The 25,980-nt window shown below is 54.8% G+C and overlaps 2 protein-coding genes across 5 annotated transcripts in view; both read left to right on the forward strand.

Annotated features, from left to right (window-relative positions):
- PEBP4 (phosphatidylethanolamine binding protein 4) overlaps positions 1–950 on the forward strand; it is a 232,432-nt gene extending 231,482 nt beyond the window's left edge. For all 3 annotated transcript variants that reach the window (XM_059178225.1, XM_059178243.1, XM_059178235.1), the window contains exon 7: positions 647–950. In XM_059178225.1, coding sequence (XP_059034208.1) covers positions 647–795 — 149 coding nt within the window. In that variant the 3' untranslated portion in view covers positions 796–950. The remainder of the gene's footprint in view (positions 1–646) is intronic.
- Positions 951–16,338: 15,388 nt separating this feature from the next.
- On the forward strand, positions 16,339–23,296 carry EGR3 (early growth response 3). 2 transcript variants are annotated; one of them, XM_059178290.1, is made up of 3 exons: positions 17,942–18,018; positions 18,459–18,511; positions 19,341–23,296. In XM_059178290.1, exons 2-3 carry the CDS (start codon positions 18,472–18,474, stop codon positions 20,348–20,350), a joined length of 1,050 nt encoding a protein of 349 aa, XP_059034273.1. In that variant the 5' UTR covers positions 17,942–18,018; positions 18,459–18,471; the 3' UTR covers positions 20,351–23,296. The 2 variants fall into 2 exon arrangements, with proteins under 2 accessions (XP_059034265.1, XP_059034273.1); XM_059178282.1 differs by lacking the exon at positions 18,459–18,511 and having other exon boundaries at positions 16,339–18,018.
- The last annotated feature ends 2,684 nt before the right edge of the window (positions 23,297–25,980 follow it).

The raw sequence follows: 25,980 nt of genomic DNA on the forward strand, positions 1-25,980 counted from the left end.
AAGAGGCACCTCCCCCAACACCCCTGTGCTTTCTCCCCTTGAGGAGTACCTGGGCACAACGGGGACTTCTCCCGAATACTCTGCTCCCATAGGACCCAGGTGCTCAGGAGTAGGGAGAAGCCCAGTGGTAGGCTCCGCTCCTCAGCCGATGCCCCAGCTGGGGTTCTAGGGAGGAGCCTGCAGGAAGGCCAAGGTCACTTGGGCCAGCCTCGGCCTCAGCCCCAGCAGCCAGGGTGACCAGGTGTGAAGGAAAGAAACAATAAGACTTCAGTTCTGGGATCAGGAGAGCCTGTGGGAAAAGAGGGGTGGGTGGAGGAAGTGGGGGCACTTCGTTTCTGCATGTGAGTGAGCCGGCAGAGTTAGACCCAATAAGGGGCTCTGGGGAAGGAGACCAAAGGAAGGCCTTGACCCAGTCCAGCCTTGATGCCCGTTGTTCCCTGCAGAGGCAGCCTCTTCCCAGACACTCTGCTAGCTTCCAGCGGGGACCCAGAAGGCACCTCCAGGCACCCTGACGCCCTCAGCCCAAGGGTCAAGGTCCTCACTTGCTGTCTCCACTTCCCCAGAGCTGGCCTCCCTGTCGAGTCCCACCAGCTCCCAGTCCATGGTTCTCCCTCACTGCCTTCCTCTGGTCTGTCTGTCCTTCTAGGCTCTTGGAAAATGGACAAATTCCTGAACCGCTTCCACCTGAGCGAACCTGAAGCAAGCACCCAATTCATGACCCAAAATTACCAGGACTCGCCCAATTACCAGGCCCCCGGAGCCGGAAGCAGTGAGCTAAAGGACAAACCCACGTAGAGATAACTGCCTGCCAGACATCAGGCTTCACGCCGCAGGTGTGTGTGCCCACCAGCAACGGTCTGGGTACAGCACCCCCGCTGGGTATGGAACCCCTGCTGGGTACAGAACCCCTTCTCTTCCAAATTTAAAAAAAAAAAAAAATCATCCAGGGATTACTGGTTGGATGTGTTCTTTTCCAACCGGTCATCTTTCCAAAACTAGGAAGAAGAAATCCATCATTGCCCAGCACTGGGAACTGGAGCTTTCCCATAAATGCGAGTGTGTGTATGGGAGTGGTGGGGGAGCAGTGCTGAGAGAGGTGGATAGGCAGGAGGTGGGGGGTTCCTAGGCCTCAGTCACTGAGGCACTGTGGCCATGTCTTGTCTCAGTCTGCTCCCTCAGTTGGGAAATCAAGGTAGGAAGGAGAGTTGGGCTGGTTGGGTTATTGCCACGGTCCCTTCCAACTGTGACATTCAGCAGCATTCGTTCAACAAATATTGTGGGCCCCTGGTACGTGCCTGACCTTCCTTCCATTAGGCGCTGGGGATACATGTGTGAACAGGGCCAGACAAAACCTAAGGCTCGCTTCACAGAGTTTACAGTCCAGGATGGGAGGGAAAGGTTCATCAGGTGACCACAGGCCAATGACAAGCGTGGTGTGTGCTGGAAGGGTGTGGGGGTCTCGCTCTGTGGTGGAGGGGCACAGTAGAGACCCAAGCGAGGTCTCTCTGAGGAAGTGCTAACTTCAGGGCTGAAAAGCATGGTAGAGGTTAACCGTGAGCTGGGATGGGGGTTGGAGCCAAAGTCAAAGAGAGGGAACACTACCTCCCAGCCCCCCGGGCCTGGCAGCTTCCAGGCCAATAGTGTGGCCTCCTGGACAGATGGGCAGAGACCAGAACACTCCTGACCTTGCAGTCATGCTGAAATTTTGGATCATACCCTGAAAGCAATGGGAAACCATTGAATAATAAATAGAGGGGAAGAAGGGGCACAATCTGATTTACGCTTTTAGAAACTATGAAGGAACTCCTCAGTGTCTGTGAAGCAAGGATTTTTGGCGCCGAACTCCCCTGGACGTCCACTGAAGGCCGCTTGGCTTTCCCACCCAAGGTCCCCTTGGAGGTACCTCTTTGGCTGTGGTCTCCTTCACGCATGAAACTCTGGTCCCCTGACACCGTCACCCCCAACTCCAGTAGCACCCGCACCCCCTCTTCAGCACCCCCCACCTCAGCTTCCCTCTCAGAGTTAATAACCCCCCTCTGCTTGGCCAGAATACAGTAGTGTTGGTGACTCATGGGTGCAGAGTGCCTTGAGATCCCCAGATGAAAGAACAGGCTGCAGCTGGGCACAAGGTTATTGCCTTTTCAGAGCCATGCCCCCCCCCCCCCCACTAGCTAGAAGGCACAGGCGCCCTGAGCCAGCCCTCAGCCCAGCTGAGCCTATCTTCACTGGTTGGAAGGTCTGGTGGTGGGGATCTGAAGAACACAGCGAGATGGATGGCTAAGTCTGTGAAGGGAATTGGACCGCGCTCCCCCGCCACCCCCAACACTGACAGACTTAGCTCCCCACCTGGGTGGTGGACCCTAAGGTCTCGCTCTGTGGAAGGGCCCTCGATGCCCGCCTAGGCCTTGGGAACTCCCCAGTGTCTTCTACCCCACCAGGCACGCTTGTCAGCAGGGCAAAAAAAGCAGGAAAGGAAGTGTCCATTTGCAGGGTCAGGGAAGACAGTCTCAGAAGGGACATTCTGGGTGTGTGTGAACCTCACATCCCTGGGCCCTTCTCCCTGCAGCCCCCGTCCCACCAGGCCCGGAGTGTAATTGGCAGCTCCGGTGGGTGCCCAAGGCTGGGATAAATAGCAGGTCAGCTTACTAGAGCAGCCCCAAATCGAGACACATCCTCCCCTCTTCTGCTTTTAATTCCTTGTGGCTAGCATGTTTATTTTGGGTGAGGAAAAAAATCGGATGTTTATCCTTCGAGGAAATTATCGGCTTGCTTTCCTTCCTCCCCCCACCCCATCCCCTTTTCTTTTCTCTCGGTGTTTTGGGCTTTGAGTTCAGCTGCAGGAGAGACCCCCACCTTCCCATCTCCAAGATGTGAAAAAAGAACAAAGCTGCCCCCAGGCTCAAGGCTGAAGCCAGCCCTGCCAGACGGTTCCTCAAAGCCACAGAGAAGGAGGTCCAGTGCCAGGAAAGGGAAACATGAGGGCCAGGGACACCTTGGGAAACCTGCCCTTGACTCTGCTCTCTGTCTGCACAAGACCCTAGGCCTGTTGCCCCCTTTCCTTTCAGGGCCTCCTCCAGGAAGAAACCAAATGAGCACAGAGATTGCTTCGAGATCTCTAACGAAGCAGCTAAGAAAGATGTAGGGAGCCCGTTGCAGGGATAGGAGAACGGACATTATCATATTGTCATGATCAGATAGTGTTTGCTGAGCCTTTTCTGCAGGCCGGGCCCTGTGCCAGACGCCTAACTGGTGTTACCTCACGGACCACACCCCTGCCCCGCTTCCCAGCCCCCAGTCCATCCACCATCACAGTGAGCCCGTAACGTTGGTGCTGCCTGTCTCGTTCTATAGACGAGGAAATGGACATTTCCCCAGTAGTTAAGGAACCTCCTCCTTGTTTCATGGTAACCATTCATGGTGGCATCTGCTGGTACCTCGAGCCTGCCGCTCTCAGTACTCAAGGGAGATACGGCGCTCTCGTTTTACTCTCCTCGCTCCACAAAATAAAGGCCAGAACTTCTATCTGTTCGGAAGCCAGGTGGGCTGAGAAGGAAGGCTGGAAGTCCCAGAAGAATTTAAAGGGAGGCTCACCCAGCATCTGCCCTTCCCCCAGCTTCAGCTATTCTAGACCAAGGATGGTCTGTGGGGGAGGGCCAGCTCCTGGACCCTCACAGCAGCAGCTCCGCCCGGCCCCCGGCCCCACCTGCCCCAGGCAGCTACCCCCAAAATTTACCACCCTCAGCCCATGGAATCACCCCTCTCCCCCAGAAGCTCCCCCGTGTGACAACCTCTCTCGCGGAAGGGAGAGAGGTGGAAAAGGAGGGAGAGAAAGCCATATGGAAAAACGTCTGATGCCCGTGGCAGTGACCCTGGTGGTGATGGTGGGTCCGGGTCACAGCTAAGCAGCCATGGGCTAGAAAGCGAGCCTGGTAAGTGCCTTAAATGGTACAGCTTAAAAAGCACAACTTTTCTTACTGAGCAGACCCAAATTCTCATAGACTTTCTACCATTGATAGCCCTGTGACCTCAGGCAACTTCCTCAACTGTTCTGGACCTGTTTCAACTGAAAAAGAAAAAAGAAAGACAAACAAAACCAGTATAATGAGAAAAGCATGTAAATAAGTGCCTTCCTTAAAGATCTGTTGCACCAGTTAGATGAGAGAGCAGCCAAGGCACCCAGGCCCCAGGCTTGGCATACAGGCTGTTCAGGGAATGCATGTTTTCCTCTCCTTCCCTGCCTCCGCCTCACCTGCTCTGCTCCCCACCTGGGCTGGAGCATGCAGTGTGGCTTCCAGGAGTGGGAAAGACCTACAATCCCCCCCTTCAGATGAGAGTCCTTCTGGGGAGACCCATCAGAGTCTCAGCAGCCCCGGGGCAGTGGGGGGGGGGGGGCTGTTGGCCAAGGGATCCTCAGGCCCCAGCCCAGCATCCCCCTCCCAAGCTCAGCAAAACATTGGGAGGCTTGGATCAGGGAAGAGAGCCCAGTTCCTTAGCAACTAACAAGCATTTCTCTGTAAAGACAAAGACCCTTCACTCAGATTGCTCCTTCCCGCCCCCCCCCCCGCAGCCCCCGCCTTTCCAGGTGTCTGGTGCACTTTGCAGGAGCAGGGCTAGAATCTGACCCCCCCACCCATACCCCCTGAGATATAGGGGCCTGTTGCCCCACCCTCCTGGCCATCCTGATATTACCTGTAATTATCCCGCAGCACCTTTCATCCTGGTGCTAATTAACTTCCCCATTCTCCCCCCACCCCCCGGAGCTGCTGGGGGACACGTGAGGCATACACACACACACACACACACACACACACATGCCTGCATGCACACACAGACACAGATGCTCATGTTTCTCCCCTCAGAGACCCTCGCTCCATTTTCGAGACCAGGAAACTAAGGTTACAGAGGGGAGCTGATTCCTTGAGGGTTCCCATCTGGTCTCCTTGGGGCTTGGAAGGAGAAACCAGAGCTGAATAGTCTGGTTCAGGGAGAAGGAAGGACAAGGTCCCTCTGAGCATCCTGGGAAGAGGGACCAGGAAAGAGAAAAGCCTTTGGAAAAGACTGAGGAGAACTGTGCCAGGACAGAGGTTTGGCTCCGAATGCCACTTTGGTTCCCACCAAATGCCGGCTGGTCCTGCTTCACACAAGAGGATATTTCAAAGGGAAAAAAGGAAATAGTTCCATAAAAAAGGAAAGGAAGAGAAAGAGGCAGAAAGGGAAGGAAATAGAGAAGAAAGGCATGGCCATCTGTTCTGACGTAGCTAGAAGGATGGCTGGCCGGGAGGGGAGGCCCGATTTTAGTACCATTCGCTGCTGTGTAAGCCTGAACAAGTTGGCTGCCTTCTCTGAGCCTCTGTAAAATAGCTCAGGTCCGGTGTTCTGTGAGGCCCCCTTCAGCTGAATATTCCGCAACTCTATGTGCTTGTTTCGAGGAATGGTAGAGGAAGCCACCACCACAGTCCCTTTGGCTGGGCAGGAGTGGGAGTAAACGAGAAAAAGCCACCAGCAGTGCATTTGGCTGCAGAAAACCCTACCAGGAGGGCCAAACTAAAAAGAGGTTTGCCGATGAGGGAGCTGAAGACCTTGGGGTTTCAGGAGAACCTGTTTCCAGAAGCAATAACCAGCAACAGAGCTCATCCTTCCCAGATCCAGGCTGGAGGAAACCCATTCAGGGAGCCTAGTGGAGGGAAAGTAGAGGACCACACAGGCCCCATGTCTGCACCCAGGGATGGAGGGTAGAAATGTACCTGCGGAGCCTCCCGACATGCCTGGAAGGATGGCAGGACTCAGAAGCACCCCCTTGACCCCTCGTGAGCTGGGGTCTCCCCACTGGCGAAAGTCACGTGGGCGGAGAGAGGACAGTTCAAAGGAAAGAGGCTGAGCTTTTCAGAAAGGCAGGCTGAGGGGGCTTCCTCCAGGGCCTGGGCAGACAGGCGGGCGTGAGCAGCACCCCCAAAGGAGTCCAGACACCCTCTACCCATACCCACACCCACCCCCCTAAACATTTACTCTCTCACACGCTCACAACCCTCACTGCTCACTTTCACTCACCCACACACGCTCACACACTCACAGTCACATATGTATTCCTAATACCGTCACTCACACTCACATATTCACATGCTTGCTCACTCATTCACACACACACACAAACTGGCCTGAAGTCCACAAGAAAGCTATATGTACACTTTGAAGTCATCACAAAGCAGCACAGCCTTCACGGACACGCTGAAGCCAGCACAGTCAGCCGGCCTCCAGCACGGATGGAGGCTCTGTGGTGTGCAAAGAAAGGGAGAAACTACAAAAGAAACCTAGCAGGTCCCTGATCTCCAGAAGGTGTCCCTCAAGAGTCGTGCGATTGGGAGACCTATGGCTCTCAGCAGACGGGGGAGGCTCTGGAGTAGGGGGGAGATGGGGCAGCCTCTGGAGGGGCAGGGGGTGCTTGAGGAGAGAGGCCTGGCAGGGTCCTGAAGTAAAACATAAAGGCGTATGTAAGGACAAACCGGCTGGTCCCTAGCCAGCATCCCCCAGACACACACACACACACACACACCTGCAGTTCGCTAACCAGCCCTCAGAGCCGGGTCCACAGACGGACCTTGTATGCATTTGCCCCCAAGGACACGGGCCACCCTTGTGTAGAGCTCTGCTGTCTTCCTCCCCCCCACCCCGCCCCTGAAAACCAGGCCAGCCCACCCATCTGTATACAAACGTGCGTGCGCACACTTCCACACACCTCTACACACCCTGCACATGCACACTGTAAATACAGCAGCCCACACAAAATCACATGGTGTACGCACCCGCTAGACACGGCAGGGTTTCAACTCTGCCAGGCTCTGTCTAGACATCCATGCAAGCTGTGTGTACATGCGTTGTGTAGCCCGGGAGGGTTGTGAACATACGATTTGTGTGTCCGTGCCGTCTCCATATATGCATGCCCACTCTCTTCACAACCTACATACACACCAGCCCACCAGTGACACAGACACACCATCCTTTGGCATAGAGTTAGGACCAGACAGGGCCTAATCCCAGATCTCACTTTGCAGTCTTCTGATGTAGCAAATGGATTTAAAGCAATAGGTCTTGGAGGGGTGTGTGCGTGTGTGTGTGTGTGTGTGCACGCGCGCGCACGCATGGGCACACAAGCATGTTTCGGAGTGTTGGAGAGGGGTAAGACGGAGGTTCTGGCAGAAGAGGGGAACCAGGCCTTCCCCTGAAGTCCAGAAGGAAGGCACCCAGACACACACCCATCCTCCCTGCAGCCCTACCTCTGGGCCCTTGCCTGCTGCCAGGCCAAGGAAAGGAGAAGCTAAAAGTGGCCAGTCTGAATTGCTAAATTGGTCCTCAGCAGAGAAGGGGAAACGCGTCAGTTCCCTGGGGAAGTGGCCGAGCCCAGGGTGGCCACAGGCCCCTGGGCTTCTACTCCAATGGAAAAAAAAGTTGCTCAAATAGATCTGACGCTTTGTTTTCGAACCTAAAATACCCTGTGGTGGCTGCCGGAAGTGTGACCGCGGGAGGGAAGTGGGGCAAGGAGGGAGGGTTCGTTCGAGTTTCCATTGCAGCAACTTTTTCTTTCATTTGGGGTCTAGAAGAAGCTCTCTCACCAATCTGAGAGATGGTTTCTGCAAGAGGGGAGTGCAGCTCTGAGATTCGGGGCTGGGGTACCCACAGCCACAGTCACCCTTGGCCCGCTGCCATCCCTTCCCGCAAGGCTTCTGAACCAGCTGCGTCCTCCAGAGCTGTCAGAATTTTATCTCAGGCCACCTGGTGGCAGGCGGCAAAGCTGACCCAGGGAAGAGTGGCTGATACCAGGGACAAGGGGCCAAGTCGTTCCGAGACCGGGCCTTCCTTAGTGGACTTTGATGTAATTTTTAAAAATTTATTTAAATAATCTCTACACCCAACACGGGGCTCAAAATCACAACCCTGAGATCGAGAGTTGCGTGCCCCTCCCACTGAGCCAGCCAGGGTGTCCTGCTGTAATTTGTTTGAAACCAAGATCGAACTCTCTACAGAATTTTTCAGGGAGCACATAATAAATTAGCTGGACCGCACAGCACAGACCGACATATTCCGATTCTCGATTTTGATGTCAGCTGCACTAAATGCGAAGAAGGGGAAGAATGACTACCTAAAACCAGATCCCTACATGCACACCCCATCAATCACCCCTTTTCCCCCAAATCCCCACCTCCTATAGATTTACATCTTGCCCGCCCCCACTGTGAACACTCACTTGGCCTTGAGTCTCCCCACAGCAAGGGCTTCCAAGTTCACCTCCCTGCCACATTCCCCATGCCTGACACACTGTAGGCGCACAAGACGCCACTGTCCCGAGTCGACAACAACTGGGCAGAGGGGCGGGAGCCGTCAAGCAGTTCTGTTACCTTGTGGGGACTCATTCATTCGAAGGAAGGAGGCCTGCTAGACAACAGACTCTGGGGATAGGTGGAGAGAGAGTGGGCCGGGGGTGAGGGAGGGGGAGGGACAACACCAAGAGTAAACAATACAAAATCAGTTCCTGCCCTTCTGGAACCTTTGGGAGGTGGGAGGAGACATTTGTCAAAAGATTAAACAAATAAATATAAAAAGGTAGTGGGGATGGTGGCAATCTGGAGGTAGTGTCTGATCATCACCTGGAAGGGGTGTATCCCAGGAGAGGAGGTTTCCTGAGTGAGTGGGGGCTGAAGTGGGGGATGGACGGACCCAACCTTCCTCAAAGAAAATGCAACATGGTGTGAGAGGTACAGAGAAACAGGATGGCATTAGGGCCTTTGGGAACGCAGAAGCCAGGGGCTAGCTCCTGGGCCCTGGGTACTGGATACCGAGGATTCGAACTGGTGGCCATGAGGTCCAGCGTCTCTACTTGCAGCAGTGGGCTGGGGGCAGGGATCGCCTGTGAACCCAGGCTGCAGTTCACAGGCAGCCGCGCGCCCTCCGTCCCTGGGTGATATTTACCGCCCTTTAATGACGGCAGGGTAATCACCTTAATGAAAAACTCCCTCGGGGCTCAGGGCAGCCAGACTGCGATGAGGAAACCGGGAGGCATTTTGGAGCCGCTGGTGACTCACGCTGAGTATGCCACAAGCAGGCCTGCCATTGGGCGCCAAGGACTCCCGGGTACCCTTCCCCTGCTCCACCCTCCACTCCAGGGCCGCCTCTGGGCTCAACCTGGGCCTGGGCTGGCTCTCGTGGGCCAGGCCACCAGCACACCAGATGAGCCTTGGCCAGGCCGGAGGCTGAGACTTCTTTCTCTGCCCCTTGTGGATGCCCAGTGCCCCCTCTTCATTCGTGATCTCAGCTCCTGAGCTGCCTGGGATTGGGAGGGGGACACCCCGCAATGTGTTCAAGGCATCCCGGAAGGTTCTGGGCTCCTCTCCTGAGCTTTGTATCCACTCTCCTAGCCAGTTTCACTGCCAGTGCCTCAATTTCCCGGACTGAGTAGCAGCAGCTCCAGATTCTCCACACCACCCCCCACCCTGCCCCCGGGTGGCTGGAGTATTAATTACAGTTTGTTCCTCACTTTGAAGATGAAAAATGCCAAGGATCATTACCACTCAATTAACGGGGCTATTACCACTTGAGTTTATGTATGATTAATCCTACCCTGCCCCCAGCCTGGGACCCATGTTGCCTTGGACTCACCAGGCTCCTTCTTCCTCCTGGTTTCACACCTGGGGTTAGCCCCCTTTCCTAATGCTGCTAATACCATCACGAATGGGACCTGAAAGAGTATCTTCACATTCATTCTTCAACAAATACGTATGGAGTACCCCCATAAGCCCACTTCTCGCTGGCCATATAGCAGTGAGGGTTATGGAACTTTCTGGAGCTTACATTCTAGTAGATGCCGAATGTCTCATAGGATCTAGCAGATCCGGACTCAGGACTGTCTCCCTTCTCTCTCTCCAGGGTTCCTCACTCACCTCCACAAGAAACCATAATCAGGCCTAGGCTAGGTACTCTGAGAAGTTCTGGAAGGGCAATGCTAATGGGTTCTAGTTCCAGAGATGAAGAATATAAAGTTGAATGAAAATGGGGGGGAGGATCACAGAATCCCCCTCCCCTTCTCTCTCTTCCTGTTCTCTCCCCTCCTGTCTGCTCCCCTCCTCACTATGGGTCTCAGGACCACCACACTCCCACCCTGCATCAGGCCTTCCCCTCTTCCTGGACAAATCTCTCCTGCCAGGCCACAGAGGTCCTTCTGCCTCTGAACCCCCTGTCTGTGCTCCTTTGAGACATTCCTCATTCCTCCTTCCTCATTCCCTAGAAGCCGCTATGCTCCCTGAAAAACAGCAGGAGCCCAGGCTCAAGTTTGCTTCCCTCCAAAAACAGTACACAGGAAGGGCTTCCTAGATGTTTGCCTCACTGAAGCAAGAGAGCTAAGTCCCAGACCTAGGAGCTCCCCTGACAAAATGGAATTTTGCTGGACAAGAGGTACTCTGTCCTGGGCGGGGATGGGAGGGGGTTCAGGTGGTAAGGTTTGAGTGAATCAGGCTGTTCCTCAAATAGACCAGGTTTCAGAATCACCAAGGTGGGCCCCTGAATTGGGTCAATAAGCTTGTATGGTGCCCCCACCGGGGCAGGCCTGGGACCAGTGCTAGGGAGGCAGAGGAGTAAGATTCGGTCCCTGCCCTCTGGGAGCTTAGATACCATCTCTTGTCTTCCAGTAACTTTCTGAGTGATCTTGGTGCAAATAGTTCTGAACAGCCCAAATAATGCTACAGTGGCTGAGAGAGAGAGAGAGAGAGCGAGAAATCACGCCCCTTACCCTTTGGCCATCTGCCCTAAGCCCTGTCAGGGAAACTCACGCCATCAGTCAAGCTGATGGGCAGACTTCTAGTGGGTTCCACTTGGCCAGTATTGTTCCCCTGGCCCTCAAGGTGATGGGAAAGGTCCTGGGGCAGCATCAGTCCTTTGCCCCAGTGTTGTAAAAAGAGTTTTCATTTCCTAGGATAGCTAAGGCATGACAAAGGTCAGGAAGCCCTGCCTAAGCCATCTTGGTGAAAGAGGGTGATAACACAACTGAGGAGCCCAAACTCTGGGCCCAGAAGAGTCATTCACTGCTTTTTCCCAGACCCCAGAGTTTTAACTGTCCAGAAATGCCAAAAAGAACGCAAGTCTGGGGGCGCCTGGGTGGCTCAGTGGGTTAAGCCGCTGCCTTCGGCTCAGGTCATGATCTCAGGGTCCTGGGATCGAGTCCCGCATCAGGCTCTCTGCTCAGCAGGGAGCCTGCTTCCTCCTCTCTCTCTCTGCCTGCCTCTCTGTCTACTTGTAATCTCTCTCTGTCAAAGAAATTAAAAAAAAAAAAAACAAAAACAAAAACGCAAGTCTGTCTCCAACTCCTCACCTTGATGGAGGAGGCAAAGGGCCCCCTTGTTTAAGGCTGGCGAGGGTCCTGAGCCAAGGACCTGGTAAGGGGAGAGGATCTCAACCCCAGCTCTCTGGTTTCCTGAGGCATATCTTACAGGGCTGGGAGGAAAGAAACATCCCAGCCTCTGGAATCCAGCACCTGCCCCATGGGTAAAGCCTGCAGCCCAGCAAGAAAGTGGGAGAGAACCTGTTCTTCATCTCTCTCTCCGTTTCTCTCTCTCTCTCTTTGCTCCCCCTGATTGCCTCCCCCACTGTTCCCTCACACTCACACATTTTCTGGTTCATTTCAGATGACAAAGTTCCTCTTTTCAAAAAGCCCCATCCCCCAAGAGTCCTTTCTACAGTCCTCCCTCCCAGTTGAGAAGGGGGCTGTCCCACCTCGGCCCCCAGGGGCAATGACAAGCCTTCAGAGCACATGACTCCACTTACCTTCCATGAAGCCCTAAGCCACCACAGCAAAGTTCCCATCCTAAGGCCTCACGCCCTGACCCATGCTTCATCCTCCACAGGGATCCCGGACAAGCCTTATAGAACTCCAAACTCGATTAGGAACACTAACATGTCTCCTCCCAACCTTTTGTACAGTGGAATCCTAAAACAGTGGATTAACAGGACTGGGAAGACTTTAGGGGTGGGTTGTCTGGTCCACTTCCTACCAGAAGCCCAGGAACAAGAGAGTCGGACTCAAAGTCACATAGGTAATTCACATCAGAATCCAGAACTCCTGTTTCCACCTTCCACTTAACCATCCAGCAAACTCTTTTAAGTGTTGCCTTCGGCATGAGACCTGCCTTCCCTCCCTGCTCCCCCACCCAGCCCTGCCCTAGATGCTTGTCCTCTCCACCTCTGTGGCTGCTACTCGCAGCCTTGGACTGATGTCTAAGAAGGGGGTTCCAGGACCAACCAGGGGCTCCTTCCCAGCAAATTTACTTTGAAACAAGACTTTCTCCCTTTTGGTCACCAGACTTACTGGAAGTGTGATCAAAAACCATCCTGATTCAACATAATTATAAGGAGTTACTTCGAAATGGGGCACAGGCAGGTGTTCAAAATGGAAGCGCTGGACTGATGTGGAGAGGCCCCTGTGGCCTAAGACAACCTCGGGTCACAGGATGTGGGCAGAGAGAGGCACAGTGGCCATTCCACCTCCTAAGAGCCCTGCGGAAAGGCTGCTCAACCACCCCAACCCCCCCTAGTGCTTAGCCCCAGACTCTCCCCTGGGCAGGGACTCCTCCCCCACCCCATGCTGGGTCCAAGTTGGTGCAGGGAGGCAACTTTCCAATGAACCTTTCTTCTACCCATCACCTTCTCCACAAGTTGTATACCTATCCATCCTTTTACCCACCTCTGTCATCTCATTTCTTTCTCTGACAGGCATGATGGGGACAAAGGCTGGGATGAAGACCGGTAGGTAGCTTGGAGTTACAAGGCCCTGAGTTCAAATCTCAGCTTGGCCACTTCTTGGCCCAGTATCTTCCAATGAACAACTTGGACTCTACTTTTTTTTTTTTTTTTTTTTTTTAAGGCCGAATGTTAAGGGAGCAGCCCTAAACGTGTTTTCACTGGATTGCTGTAAAGAATGAAGACAATGAATTATGTCCACAGGGTTCCCATGGACCCAACTTCTGTGGCTTCAGAAGGAGCACACCCTCAAAAGTCTTCATGGCTCTCTACAGTCTTTGCCCTCCAAAAGCTTCTAGGCAAAATTCACCTAGCCTCAGCTGGCTGTCATGATCAAACAAATAGCAATGACCTCGAGAATACCCAGCGGGCCAGGCAGAGTCCACCAATGACCTGTCTGTCTCCTGTGCACATCCTGGGGGGCACCCCAAAATGGAAAACAATGGAACACCCTTGAGGCAAGGGTCAGTCCAGAGCAATCCTGCCAGAGTGGGCCTTGTATACAAGTGTCTGGAATGATGTGAGGAACACCAGACACTCTGTAGTAGGCCAGACATCCGCTGCTTGTCACTGGGCCTGCTACTGACAGTCAAACAGTCCTCCAGCACTGAGTGGCTACTATCTCCAAGGATCATGCAAAGCAAAGGGCATCATTCCTTTGGGTTATTTCTTACCCTTCTTAAGCATTTTCTTTTAAAATGCAAATGGCCTCTGGGAAGAGCAATGCAACAATTGCTAACACCCCAGATTGGATTAATAGGCAGTGGGGGGTGGGTCTGTTATTGTAAGACTGCTGAGGTCTGGATATCTGTAGCAAAAATGGGAGCTCAAGTTCAGAGGTGACTGCAGAACTAAGGACCAAAACATAGCAACAACCTGGCCTTTTTCGGGGGTGAATTCCTAGGGTCACATTGACTCCTCCCTTTATCCTTCCACCAAGACAAGCATCCCAATGGCCCCCATAAACAGCAGCAGTCCCCAGAATGCAGCTGGCAAGGAGAGCCGGGTTCCGTGGGAGAGAGCAGCCAGGGGCTGGGCGGCCTTGGCCCCAGCGCAGAGGGGCTGGGCCTGCCTTTCACCATCTCCAGGCTGAGGATGCCCTGAACCAGTGCCTACTCGCTCCACAACAAGTCCGGGGCTTGGAGTTCAGGTAATTAGGCCCTTGGCATTCTCACCTGAGCCTGCCAATAAAACGGAGACAATCAACCTCAGCCCCTGTTCAGGAGGGAGAGGAGAAAGAAGGGGGGAGGGAAGAAGGAAAGCTTTTTTTCTATGCTGAATTCAAGGCTTGGCAACCAGACAGGAAGATTATTAGTCTATAAGCAAACATTCCAAACACCCCATACCCACTTCATACCCCCCCCCCCCAGCTACCCAGGGCTGGTGCTCCCACAGAGTGAAGACCTTTCTTTAACCATCTCTCAGTGCCCAGCAGGTACCTGGCATGCAAACCAGACTTTCTTTTTCCCCTAAATAATAAACTTTCATGCTTCTTGTGTATGATCACACGGATGTGGGATACCTGGCCCTTTTTAATCCCTTGGTCACTTATGCTCACACATAAGATGCATGGTAGCTGGGGGAGAATATATATACTGATAGTAATTGCCATTTATGGAGTGCTTGCCAGGAGGCTAGCTTAAGTATGAGGATTATTTCATTTTAAGTTTCCTAAGCCATAGGTACTATTATTACCCCAATTTACAAACAAGGAAACTGAGGCTAAGAAAGAAATTCCGAAATTTGCCCCCAGGTCACACCGAAGTTTTAATGAATACTTATTTAATTGAACTGATGGTTCCCATTCTTTGTCAAGAACTAGTAGGAAGAAGTGGGGGGAGGGAATCTGCCCCCCAAAGACTCATAACCGAGCTCACCAACAGGTAAGCAGAAGGTGGAGCAGGGGGGCAAGCTCTGCTCCTCCCTCCTCTCCTTTCTTGAGTGCAACAGGTGCAGCTAGCCTGGAAATGTTTCCCGGCCATGTCTCCAATGGCTCACTCCTCCACAGTCTCTGGGGTCCTGGAAGCTCTCAAGGATCCCAAATTCTTCCCCTGCCTCTGTTTTCCCTAACGTGGGCCGCTATCGGCCACAACTAGGGTTTCCAGCTCCTCGACTCTCCTCTCCTGGGTAGAGGTCTGGCCGAATACGGAGGGGGTGCATCGCGGCAGCGTCCTCAGGAGTGGAGGACCGCCCGCAGGTCTCCCGCCGCCTTCCCACCACCCCCGCAGGCTGAGCTGTGCCTCGAGCAGAGAAACAAGGGCAGTGGCAGTCAGTTCGGTGGCCTGCCGCTCGCCCAAGGCCGCGGCCCCGGCGGCGTCTGCTGGCCCCTGTCAGGAACCCGCGGAGACCCCTGCCACCTCCCGGTGCCCGCGCAGCAGGCGAGGGGCCAGGTGCAGGCGACACTCGCCAGTCACCGCCACTCCCCGCTTCTCCCTTGCCGCCAGGCTCGGCGGCCAGAGGCCCAAGCCGCCGGCTCATTTTTCACGCCCCCCAGACCGCCTCTCTAGGTGACGCTAGAGTCTGTGCGGTTCCTTTAAAGGCTGCGGGTTCCGTTCTTCTTTCCTTTTCCACTGGATGCCAAAATATGCAAATCCGGGGACCGGAATCAGCAGCCAAATCGAGGAGAAGGGGCGCGGCCGGCGCGTCACCGGATCCGCTCCTTGTATGGCTCTTCCCGGCTTGGCCCGCCGCCCCGCGACCCTCCCTGCAGCCACCGGGGCCCCTCCCCCGCCCAGCCGGGCTCACACTGCCGCCCACGCCCCCGGGCCGGCCGCTCGCCCCCCTAGGGAGGGAGCCGGGGGCGGAAGGCGCTGCATGCCCTGATTCCGGCCGGAGCCGGGGACCGCCGCAGAGCGCACCCTCCCCGCGCCGCGCCGGCGGAGGAGAGCCCGGGGGCGCAGCGCCTCCCCGGTATAGGTGTGGGGAGCCTGGCGCGAGCGGCGGCCGGGCTGGGGTGGGGTGAGGGGGCTCGCGGGCGGCGGGAATCCCTCCTTTCCCAAGAACCAGAGAAGATCCGGGGGAGGCCGGGCCCTCCTTCCCCCGGTTCTCCGCCGAGCCGAGGGGAGGGGAGCGAGGTTGTCATCCACCCCCACCACGACGAGCAGCTCGGGAGTTCCTCCCACACGTCCCCGGCCCGCGTGGCCCTCCCACGCAGTGAGGCCCGGGATCCTCTCTTCCTCCTTGTCAACACTCCCACTCCCCCTGAGAAATGCACGTTCCCCCAACCCCGACTCCCCAGCGCACGGGGTGGGGAGGGCGGTTGGAGGGAAGGAAGGAGGGGACGCGGGATTCACCGCGCCCACATGGCCACCGAGGAGGGAATCCTCCCACGCCAAGCCGGTGCCGGTGTGATTCGGGGTCGCTCCCCCACGCTCCCTTTCTCTCCTCCCGCTCTCCCGCGGCCCGGCCGCGCGCGCTCCCGGAGCAGGCCTCGGGGAACGTAGCAGCCGCCCCCGGGATCTGCTGCCGCTCCGGGAGGTGACAGCGTTCCGGTCGACAAATAGGAGGCCCTTGACTGCAGGGCGCCGGCAGGCAGCGATGGGGACAGCCCTGTGGAAGGCAAGGGGGAGGGCAGAGACTAGAGGAGGTGGCTCAGAGACTGGGGGTTCGGCTTGCTCCTGCTGCAACTCAGTGGCGGGCCCTTAGCAGGCAGCAACAGAAAGCGACAGCGCCCGGGCCTGCCGGGCCCTCCTGCCATCCCGTGGCCAAAGGGGTGCTTTGGAACCGTTAGAGAATCATCAGGGATTTGGTGCACATATTTCCTATCCCCTCAACTTCATTCCTATTTCTTTGCCACCCAAACCGCACACCCCCGACCCCAAAAGCGCGGGGCTCTCGCCTCCGACGCAGCCACGCTTTAGCCATCAAGGTCTCCAGCCGCTGCGCTCGGCGGGGAGTCAGCACAGGGCCAGGGTCCCAGGGAGCGGCAGGGGTGTCTGCGGAAAATCAGAGCGAGAGCCGCCAGAAAGTGGTGAGGATACTGGATCTGCGATCCCTGGCCCGCTAGAATCCTCCTGGAAGGGACGCGCTCCCCGTCCGTCAGTCTCAGGCAGGGTCCTAGATGCGAGAGGAGCGGCTGGAGCGGGGTCGGAGCGCACACCTTCCGGGCTCCCCAGAAGTTCCCAGGCTGCAAAGGGACCTCACCGGTAGTTCCAATTCCCTTTATCCCTGCTTGGGGTGTTGGAGGCCACTTGCAAACAACTCAGCCCCCTCCCCCGCGATACCAGCGCGCTCCCAGAGAGCAGACCTCCTATAAACACATAGGCAGTTATTGCTTTTTCAACTCCGCGCCGAGCGCTTTACTCTTTGCGATCGGATGCTTCCCTCTCTCGTCTCGAATTTTCCTTCATTCTTCTATTTTATTTTTCTCTTTCTCTCATTTTCTTAAGGTGCGCGAGCGTTGCGGGCGCCGCATGTTGGCTGCGGCCCGCTTCCTGCTTTCTAATGTTCCATTGTGAGGAGCTTCCATTGTGACGTCGCGCCCCTTCGGCTGGGCTTTGTCTGTCCATATATGGGCAGCTACGTCACGGAGCTTTCCCGGGGCTCAGATAAATAGGCTGGTGGAGTTCCCTGGCTGGGAGCTTTTGGGCAGCAGTGAGCTTGCTAGGAAGCGGCGGGGCTGGTGGTGGTGGTAGCAGCGGCAGCAGCAGCGGCAGAGGCGGCGGCGGCGGCAGTGGCGGCGGTGGCGGTGGCGGCACGGGGGGCGGGGGGGCCGCCAGCGCGCATCTGTTTGTGAGATCAATACTGAGGCCGCGTCCAACCCCCTCGGGCCGAGATTCCCCCTGCCCGGGCCGCCCCCCCACCCCCACCCCCCGCACACGCCCCCCCCCCAGCCTCTTACGGCACCAGCTGAGGCACCCAAGAGGATTACCCCCTTTTGCCCTATCTCCCACCCACCCCAAAAAGAGAAGATCCCCTCCTCTGGCCCACCCCTTCCCCTCTTCCCTCCCCCTCCCCCCGAACTTTCCCTCTCGCATGCTTTTCCCCTGCACCACGGATCGCCTCTCGGATGCCGCTTGCCTGGAAGCTGCGTTAGGAGCGAGCGGCGGCGGTGGCGGCGGTGGCGGCGGCGGCAGCTCGGGAGTGCTATGACCGGCAAACTCGCCGAGAAGCTGCCGGTGACCATGAGCAGTTTGCTAAACCAACTGCCTGACAATCTGTACCCCGAGGAGATCCCCAGCGCGCTCAACCTCTTCTCTGGCAGCAGCGACTCGGTAGCCCATTATAATCAGATGGCTACAGGTAAGGGCGGCGGGGAGGCGGCGAGGCAGCGAGGAAGGAGAGGGGAAGAGAGGAAGAGGAGGAGGGAACGAGCTGGCGATCTATGGATGGATGGATGGATGGATGGATGGACGGATGAATGGATAGATGGGTGGATGGATGGATGGATGGAGAGGTGGGGGGCGCGCTGGGAATTTTCCGGGGGGCGAGTTGCTTTTCCCACCCACTCCTCCCGCCCTCCCAGATCGGGAAGGCTCGGTTGGCGACGCCACGGTAGAGGCTTCGGTTCTCCCGGGTGGGGGCAGCCGCCGACCAGAGGGAGGTAGGTGCGAGCGGCTCTGGGGTTCTCCACTTAGGGGGCGCGATCGCCAGGCTGCGCGCAAGGCGTGGTGCTGTCTCCCCCTTTCCCGGGAGGAGCCCAGCGTCCCTTTCACCCGCGCTCTCCCCCCTTACTCCCTCAGCCTCCCACCCGGGATGGAGCCATGTGCGGCGTGGAGTCCCCGCGGTGGGAGAGGTACTGCGACGCTGCCTTTCCGGGGCGTTCAGCAAAGCCGTGGGGGTGTGGGGACGGCGGGAAGAGGGAGGGGGGTCCACCCGCGCGGGGGCCATCACGGGGGGCGATCCCCAGCCACGGGGCTTGGGAAGAGCGGCCACTCCCGCCATGGAGACGCGGGCCGGTTTTCGGCCGCCCTCCACCCTCGCTAGCTGAGGCTGGGCTTTCCCCCCTGCAGCAAGAGCCGAAAGCTCCTCCAGGCCTGGCGAAGGTTGGGGCACGGGAAGGCGGCGGGAGAGCTCCCTTTGCGGGCAGAACCCCTCTACGCGCGGAGGACAAAGCGTCGGAGCGCTCCGGGTCGGCGACCCGGGCGTGGTGCGCAATGGGGGCTTCGTCCGGGCAGGAAAGGCGCGGCGTCCCGGCGCGGACTGGGCTAGGGGAAGAGGCCGAGTTCCGTGCGCTAGAGAGCGAGAGCCCGGCGCGCTCCGGGTCTCAAACTACCTGTAGCTGCTGCTACCTGCCCGCCCCACCTCGGAAACAACAACAATGCTTCTCGCGTGCGCGCGTGTGTGTGTGTGCGCGTGTGATACGTGAGTGTGTGCGCGGCGTGTGCGGTGTGTGTGTGCAGCCGCCACTCCACACCCCGATCCGTAGTATTTTGCTGTATCCAGGTTGCGCCCGGGAGCGCGGCACCGCCCGCTTTGCGCTCAGGCGCAGCTTTCCTCCTACCCCGCGCGCTCTTCGCTCCACCCGGCCGCACCCTCCACACCTGGGCGAGGACCTGGGCGCCCCGGCCCGGGAGCCGGCTCGGCTTCACTCACCCCTCCCCTCTCTTCCCCGCTCTCCGCAGAGAATGTGATGGACATCGGTCTGACCAACGAGAAGCCCAACCCGGAACTCTCTTACTCGGGCTCCTTCCAGCCAGCCCCCGGCAACAAGACCGTGACCTACTTGGGAAAGTTCGCCTTCGACTCCCCTTCCAACTGGTGTCAGGACAACATCATTAGCCTCATGAGCGCCGGCATCTTGGGGGTGCCCCCTGCCTCAGGGGCACTCAGCACGCAGACCTCCACGGCCAGCATGGTGCAGCCGCCGCAGGGCGACGTGGAGGCCATGTACCCGGCGCTGCCCCCCTATTCTAACTGCAGTGATCTCTACTCGGAGCCTGTGTCTTTCCACGACCCCCAAGGCAACCCCGGGCTCGCCTATTCCCCCCAGGATTACCAATCGGCCAAGCCAGCCTTGGACAGCAATCTCTTCCCCATGATTCCTGACTACAACCTATACCACCACCCCAACGACATGGGCTCCATTCCGGAGCACAAGCCCTTCCAGGGCATGGACCCCATCCGGGTCAACCCGCCCCCTATTACCCCCCTGGAGACCATCAAGGCGTTCAAAGACAAGCAGATCCACCCGGGCTTTGGCAGCCTGCCCCAGCCGCCGCTCACGCTCAAGCCCATCCGGCCCCGCAAGTATCCCAACCGACCCAGCAAGACCCCGCTCCACGAGCGGCCCCACGCGTGCCCGGCGGAGGGCTGCGACCGCCGTTTCAGTCGCTCGGACGAGCTGACCCGGCACCTGCGCATCCACACGGGCCACAAGCCCTTCCAGTGCCGGATCTGCATGCGGAGCTTCAGTCGCAGCGACCACCTTACCACTCATATCCGCACGCATACGGGCGAGAAGCCCTTTGCCTGCGAGTTCTGTGGGCGCAAGTTTGCGCGCAGCGACGAGCGCAAGCGCCACGCCAAGATCCACCTCAAGCAAAAGGAGAAGAAAGCGGAGAAGGGGGGTGCGCCCTCTGCGTCCTCGGCGCCCCCCGTGTCCCTGGCCCCTGTGGTCACCACCTGCGCCTGAGGCTCGGGCCCCCAGATCCCCACTTTTCCCCTGCAGTGTCTCCCAGCTGCTCGCCTGAAAGCAGCGGGGAAAGCTAGCCACGGAGGCGCAGGGGCCGCGCCCTGGCCTCTCCATGGACGTAAGGTCCCTTGTTCCCCTTCGATGTCCCCCGTTTCCACCCTTTCACACCGGCCAACGGTCGGGGGCCAGGGCAGGAGGCGCCCTCCCTTCGCTGCCCCCCCTTAACCAAGGCGTGGGGGCGGAAAGGTGGCGTCTAGCCCGCTTTGTTCAGTGCGGATCGTCTTGATCCAGGGGCCGCTGGGCCGCGCCAAGGACCTGCGGGGGACTGAAGGCGGGGCCCGCCCAAGCCTCGCCCGACCCAAGCACCTCACGGTTCCCCCCACGTCTCCCTCGGTTCCCCCTCGAAGACCCGAGAGGGGGAGGGGGTAAGGAGCGCACCAAAGCGCAGAGCTTGCTGCCCGCCGCACGCACGCGCGCCTGCGTGCGGGGATGCGCGCGAGTGTGCGTGCTCGCGTGAGTGTTATGTGTGTGGGTGTGCGCGCGCGCGCACGCGTGTGTGTGCGTGTGTGTGTATGTGTGTGTGAGACTCTTGAGCTAAACTGGGCTGTGTCCACCCCAAACTCTTCCCTACATCGGGTCCCCAGGCGGCTGGGGGAATGTCCCAGGTTGGGGGCCTGCACGTGGCCGGAGGAGACGGTCTTCCATCTGCTCGGAAATCATGTTTCTTACAGAAATGCCTCAGAGGCCCGCCGTGGGGCTTCTACCGCCGTATAGGGGTGGCCCCTCAGCACCCCTCCTTTTCCGAGCGCTTCCCTCTCAGGCCTCAGGGCAGTTTGATCTGCGGGGAGAAGGAGCAGCCATCACTAAACCTGCCTTGTAACAGATCTATGTCCTCAAGCCCCACTTTCCAAAAGCTGTGTTGCTGAGTTTGCTCCTCTGCCCTTTTCCCCCCTCCTCTCCCTTCTCTCTAAAGCCTTCACCCATCTCTTTCAAAAATCTTCTTGCAGAAAGGCAGGCCTCAACCAGCCACCTCATTTCACCATCTTTCTGTTTTCGCTCACTCATACCCATTTCTCCTTCTCCTCAGTGATGGGAAAACAGGCTCATTTTTTCATCCTTTGTCACTGCCCACACAACAGGTGTGTAGAATTCAAAGCTGTGTATATGGTGTGTGTGTGTGTGTGTGTGCGCGAGTGTGTGTATATACACACGCACATACATACATATACATATATATATAATACACAACATGTTCTCTCAGCAAAATAAAATCTCCAAGGCACTTGGCGATCCAGTGCAGTGCACTGGAGTAAAGAGAATTTGTAAGTATATAAGCTTTAAATGATTTATTTTTTATGAAAAATTTAACCGATGAGATTATATCTACATAGGTGTGTGTGTATATATATACACATATATATGTATGTACGTGTACGTGCATGTGCATTTACATATACACACATCTCTGTCCAAATTTTCCCTAAAAATATGGGTATTTTTGCATTCATCCCTGTTGCTGAAATGAGGCATTATCTTTTCTGCACCCAGCTCTCACTTTCTCCCTGCCCTACCTCACCTCTTCTCAGGCAACCCCCCCTCCCTAGCATTTCCTCCCCCCACACACAGGGGTGACTCTTTTGAAATGGAGTAGTAGGGAAGGTTGCTCTCTGACACAGCTTCCAGCAGTCTTGACTGAATGTACTGTTCCCTCTTAGCGTTATTTCTCCTGCGGTCACTAAGCTGCCCAGAGAGAAGGAACAAAGGTCTGGAGTTTACAGAATGTCTGTTTTTAAAGTCACTTTATGCGTTTCCCACTTTTTTTTTTTTTTTAAAGAAAAAAAAGCATCGGAGGTTTTTGTTTGTTTGTTTGTTCTTTGGGTTTGTTTTTGTTTCCTTTGGTGGTGGATAAATAATACTAAAAAGAGTCTAGTGAAAGGGGAAAAAAATGAAAGAGCAGGGGGATTGTGAATTTCCAGGTACTTGGACTTTTTTGTAGAAGGAGAGAGAAGAAGATGAAGTTTGCCAGGAGGGCCCATATTTTTTCAGCTGAAGGGTAAAATCTTTCTTTGCAGAGACAGTATTTTGCTGAATACTTTTTATAATGTGATGATTATTAAAAACAAAAATTTTGGTCACTTCAGAGCTGGAAGGAGGAATCAAATATCCTTTAATATTTTTTCCTTGCTCCTTCTGGTTTATGCATGTCACTGCATGATAATCTGAGTTTTCCTTTGTTTTAATAAAACTGTTCTCAGACATTTAAGCTTAAACTAAGAGAAAAATAACTTTGTTGCCAAAAGGTTGTGCTATCCAGATTTTTTTATATGTCTGCATGTTTTAAAAAAACAACAACAAAAGAAAATGCACTCTAACTTATGTGAACTGAGAGAAAAAAAATCAGGTTTTAAACAGGAAAACCTATGGGGAATGATATTTTTTGAAAGACTTTTGTATAAAGTTGAGTACTTAGAAAAAGACAAACCAGATGTAATATATTTTGTGGATGTTTTTATTTCTTGGATTTATAGTACCTTATACTAAGGTTAAAAAAATATGCTTGATATTGTGAAAAGGTGAAATTCTTCACCAACATTTCATTTGCTCCTTTGTCACATTGTTATGCCAATATAATATAGTTAATGAAAACAGCATTTTTAAAAACCGAAATATTGAAATGGTGTAATGTTGTACCATTTGCACTGTGAGCAAATGCTAATACAGTAAAGATATTGTGTTTGCTGACAATCAGCCGGCCTATTAATCTCCTTATTTTATTTCTTGTTTTCATAGTATAAAGTTTTGGTTTGGCCTGTTTTTTTGTCTTGTTTTGTTTTTGGCTGAAGGTTGATTTGATAGGTTCTTGTGCCAGGCTTTGTTGCTCTTGCTCTGAAAACTCAATGTGAGACCTGGAATTTGGCATCATGAGTAAAGCTGGTCAGAGTTTGACGTGGGCTCTGCTGTTTCAAACCCAGTGTCGAGGGTTCACAGTGGTTCTGACGCTGCTGGGAGTCTCAGACTGCCAGAGAGATGAGGCAGGCAGATGAGATCAACCTGTGGGAACTGGAACTGGTGACTGGAAGCTTCTAGAAGCCTTCTCCTTTGTTTCTAATGGCTATTGAGGGTACAGAGGTGGGGATCTTCTAGTGGCTGAACTATATAGCTCTGGGAGCACCAGAGCAGGACCCTGTGGAATCCCTAGAGCCACACCGAGTAGTGCTCTTGCTACAGCTTTTGAAGCCTGAAAAACAGGTGGAGACTTGAGAAAGGGTTCTTCAAGGTTGGCAAGATAACCAGAGAGATTGGAAGCTCTATTGTGGTCAGATAATTGGGAAAAATCAGATTTAAAAATTATGCAACTTCGGCCCCACTTGGGCAGGACTCTCCAGGCCTCACTATTTGTAGCTGCCTGGGAAAGAGGGTTTTGGCTGAAAAAAAGCAGCTTTTGCGAACTCCCCGGGATCCAATGCTTCTGAGAGTTGGAGGACATACAAGGAATATTTTATACAGCATTAACCCCTCACATCTTATGACTTCTATCTCCCCTAGAGCTGATGCCACCCCCACTCTTTGAGCTTTCTTCCCTGAGAACCTTGCCCTTTCTTAACTGAGTTCATTGGCCAGCCCTAGAGCTTTCTCCCGGTTCTCTTAAAGAGATACATACCACCCCCCTCCCCAGCACTTTCTTTGTGTGTCCCTAGCTCCACTCTGCTCCCTTCACCTTATTTACAATCCTTTATCTTCCTGCAGCTTATTCTAGAATGATCCTTGGACAGATCAGTCCTTTCTCTTCCTTTCTTCCTGCCTGCCCTCTAAAACACTCAGTTGGGCTTTTCTGTTATGTATTTTATGTGTCATCTGCCTCACTGAAGCTTGGGGGCAGGGGCTCGGTGTCTGCATGCTGCATAGACATAGACGTAGACACAGCAACTGGGGGACCATGTCTTGCCGCCTGAAGCAACCATCCAGTAACAGAAATGGAGTACAGCATCCCGGCTCAGAAACTGCTCTTGCTGCCCCTGTCAGGCCCATCGCCCCGAAAAATGTGGGTGGTATTTCAGTTGGCTTCAGTTACCAAGAAGTTGAGGGCAGACCCGGGTGTAGGTGGTGGGCCGTGGCCCTAGAAAAGAATGTTTTTTGAAGTGTGAGATCAATAAAGAGAATGCTGTATGGAATCTTACATTTTCTCACCCACACAATTCTAGGTCACGGGCTGCCATCTTGAATTCCCTTCTCTCACCTCATGAAACTTTCAAAATTCCTAACTGCAACTATAGCCACAAGGAAGTATCCTTTTTTTCAGTGAAGGGAATCCAAGATGGCTGAAAAGCCCTAAAGATTGAGCATATAACCCACCTCTTTGCTAAACTAGATATTTGCTTCCAGATTTCCATGTGTTTTTCAAGGGCATATTTATCAGAGAATGATAGCGTCACTGGGTGTCTTCATAGTTAGCATCCGGCCCCACCTGCACCTTCTCCAATCAAATCAGGCCCTCAGAGTTACACTTTCGTCAACAGTGTACTATGCTGCATGATTAATAAACTCACTTCCCATTGGTGCATATTACTCAACCCAACCTGGTTCAACCACTGGGTTACTTGACAATATGGCAGCCCGCCTGGCTGGCACCAGCCCTGTGTGGTGTAATCTCTGATTCATACTTTGTAGCTAGATAAGGCTGTCCCAGATAGCATCATACCAGCAACCCAACCTGCCTGGGTTTTGTAAATATGGGGAGAGGAAACTCAACCCTCACACTTAGGGATGAAGTAGAGAGATGGTAGAGGAAAGGGCTGAATAGAGCTATCAGGAGAAGGAAGCAATGGAAGCTTGGCCGGGAGGAAAATCAGGCATAGAAATATGGAAGGGGCTTAAATATGTCCAAAGCAAGCTGTAAGGTGTTCAGGGTAAATGAAAGGATTTCTCTCTATCTTCCTCTCTCTCTCTCTCTCGTCTTGGGAGTGGCTTTACCGGAGGTGATGACTCTTTGCAAAATTGGACTCCATGAACTAGGGCTGGGTACAAAGGAGGACATACTTCATAAGAAGCGGGGGCAAGGAATGGCTTATTTTCTAATGGTGGGGGTAGTACTGATGTAAATGTGGGTCTACATATTCTTCTCAACTATATAAAAAGGAATAGCGAGGTAGATCCCGACGATAGCAAGGTAATGGCTAATGGCCAGTGGCTACTGATCCCCTTTTACTAATCCAGAACTTGCCTGCCATAGACGAGGGGTTGTGAGCTACCTTTTCCTGGCCTCAGTTGGTTGGCCCTCCTGGTGCCATGGAATAATAAGCCTGAGGAAAGTAGAAGGCCTCTGCGTGTCGCAGTGACCAGAAGTCATACTGGCAAAGTTTTAACAACTGGGGGGAAATGGCTTTCTAAAAGGTGCCATGCGGTTTTCAAAAGAGGTCATAATCCTTAATCTATCCCAAGTGGTTCTTTTTAGAAAACCCACTCTTTATAGGAATGGGAATGAGGTTTCCAGAGGAAGAAAAAAGATCTAAGGGACTCTTGGAGCCCCTTGGCCACCCCAGTCCCCGGGACAAGGCTGCAAGCAGTGAGGCCCCTGTCAGTCATCCACAGTGGCCAGGGACATGTCTGGCCTGGTCAGCCTCTCCCAACAT

Source organism: Mustela lutreola, chromosome 1 (assembly GCF_030435805.1).
Source record: "Mustela lutreola isolate mMusLut2 chromosome 1, mMusLut2.pri, whole genome shotgun sequence".
NCBI lineage: Eukaryota > Metazoa > Chordata > Mammalia > Carnivora > Mustelidae > Mustela > Mustela lutreola.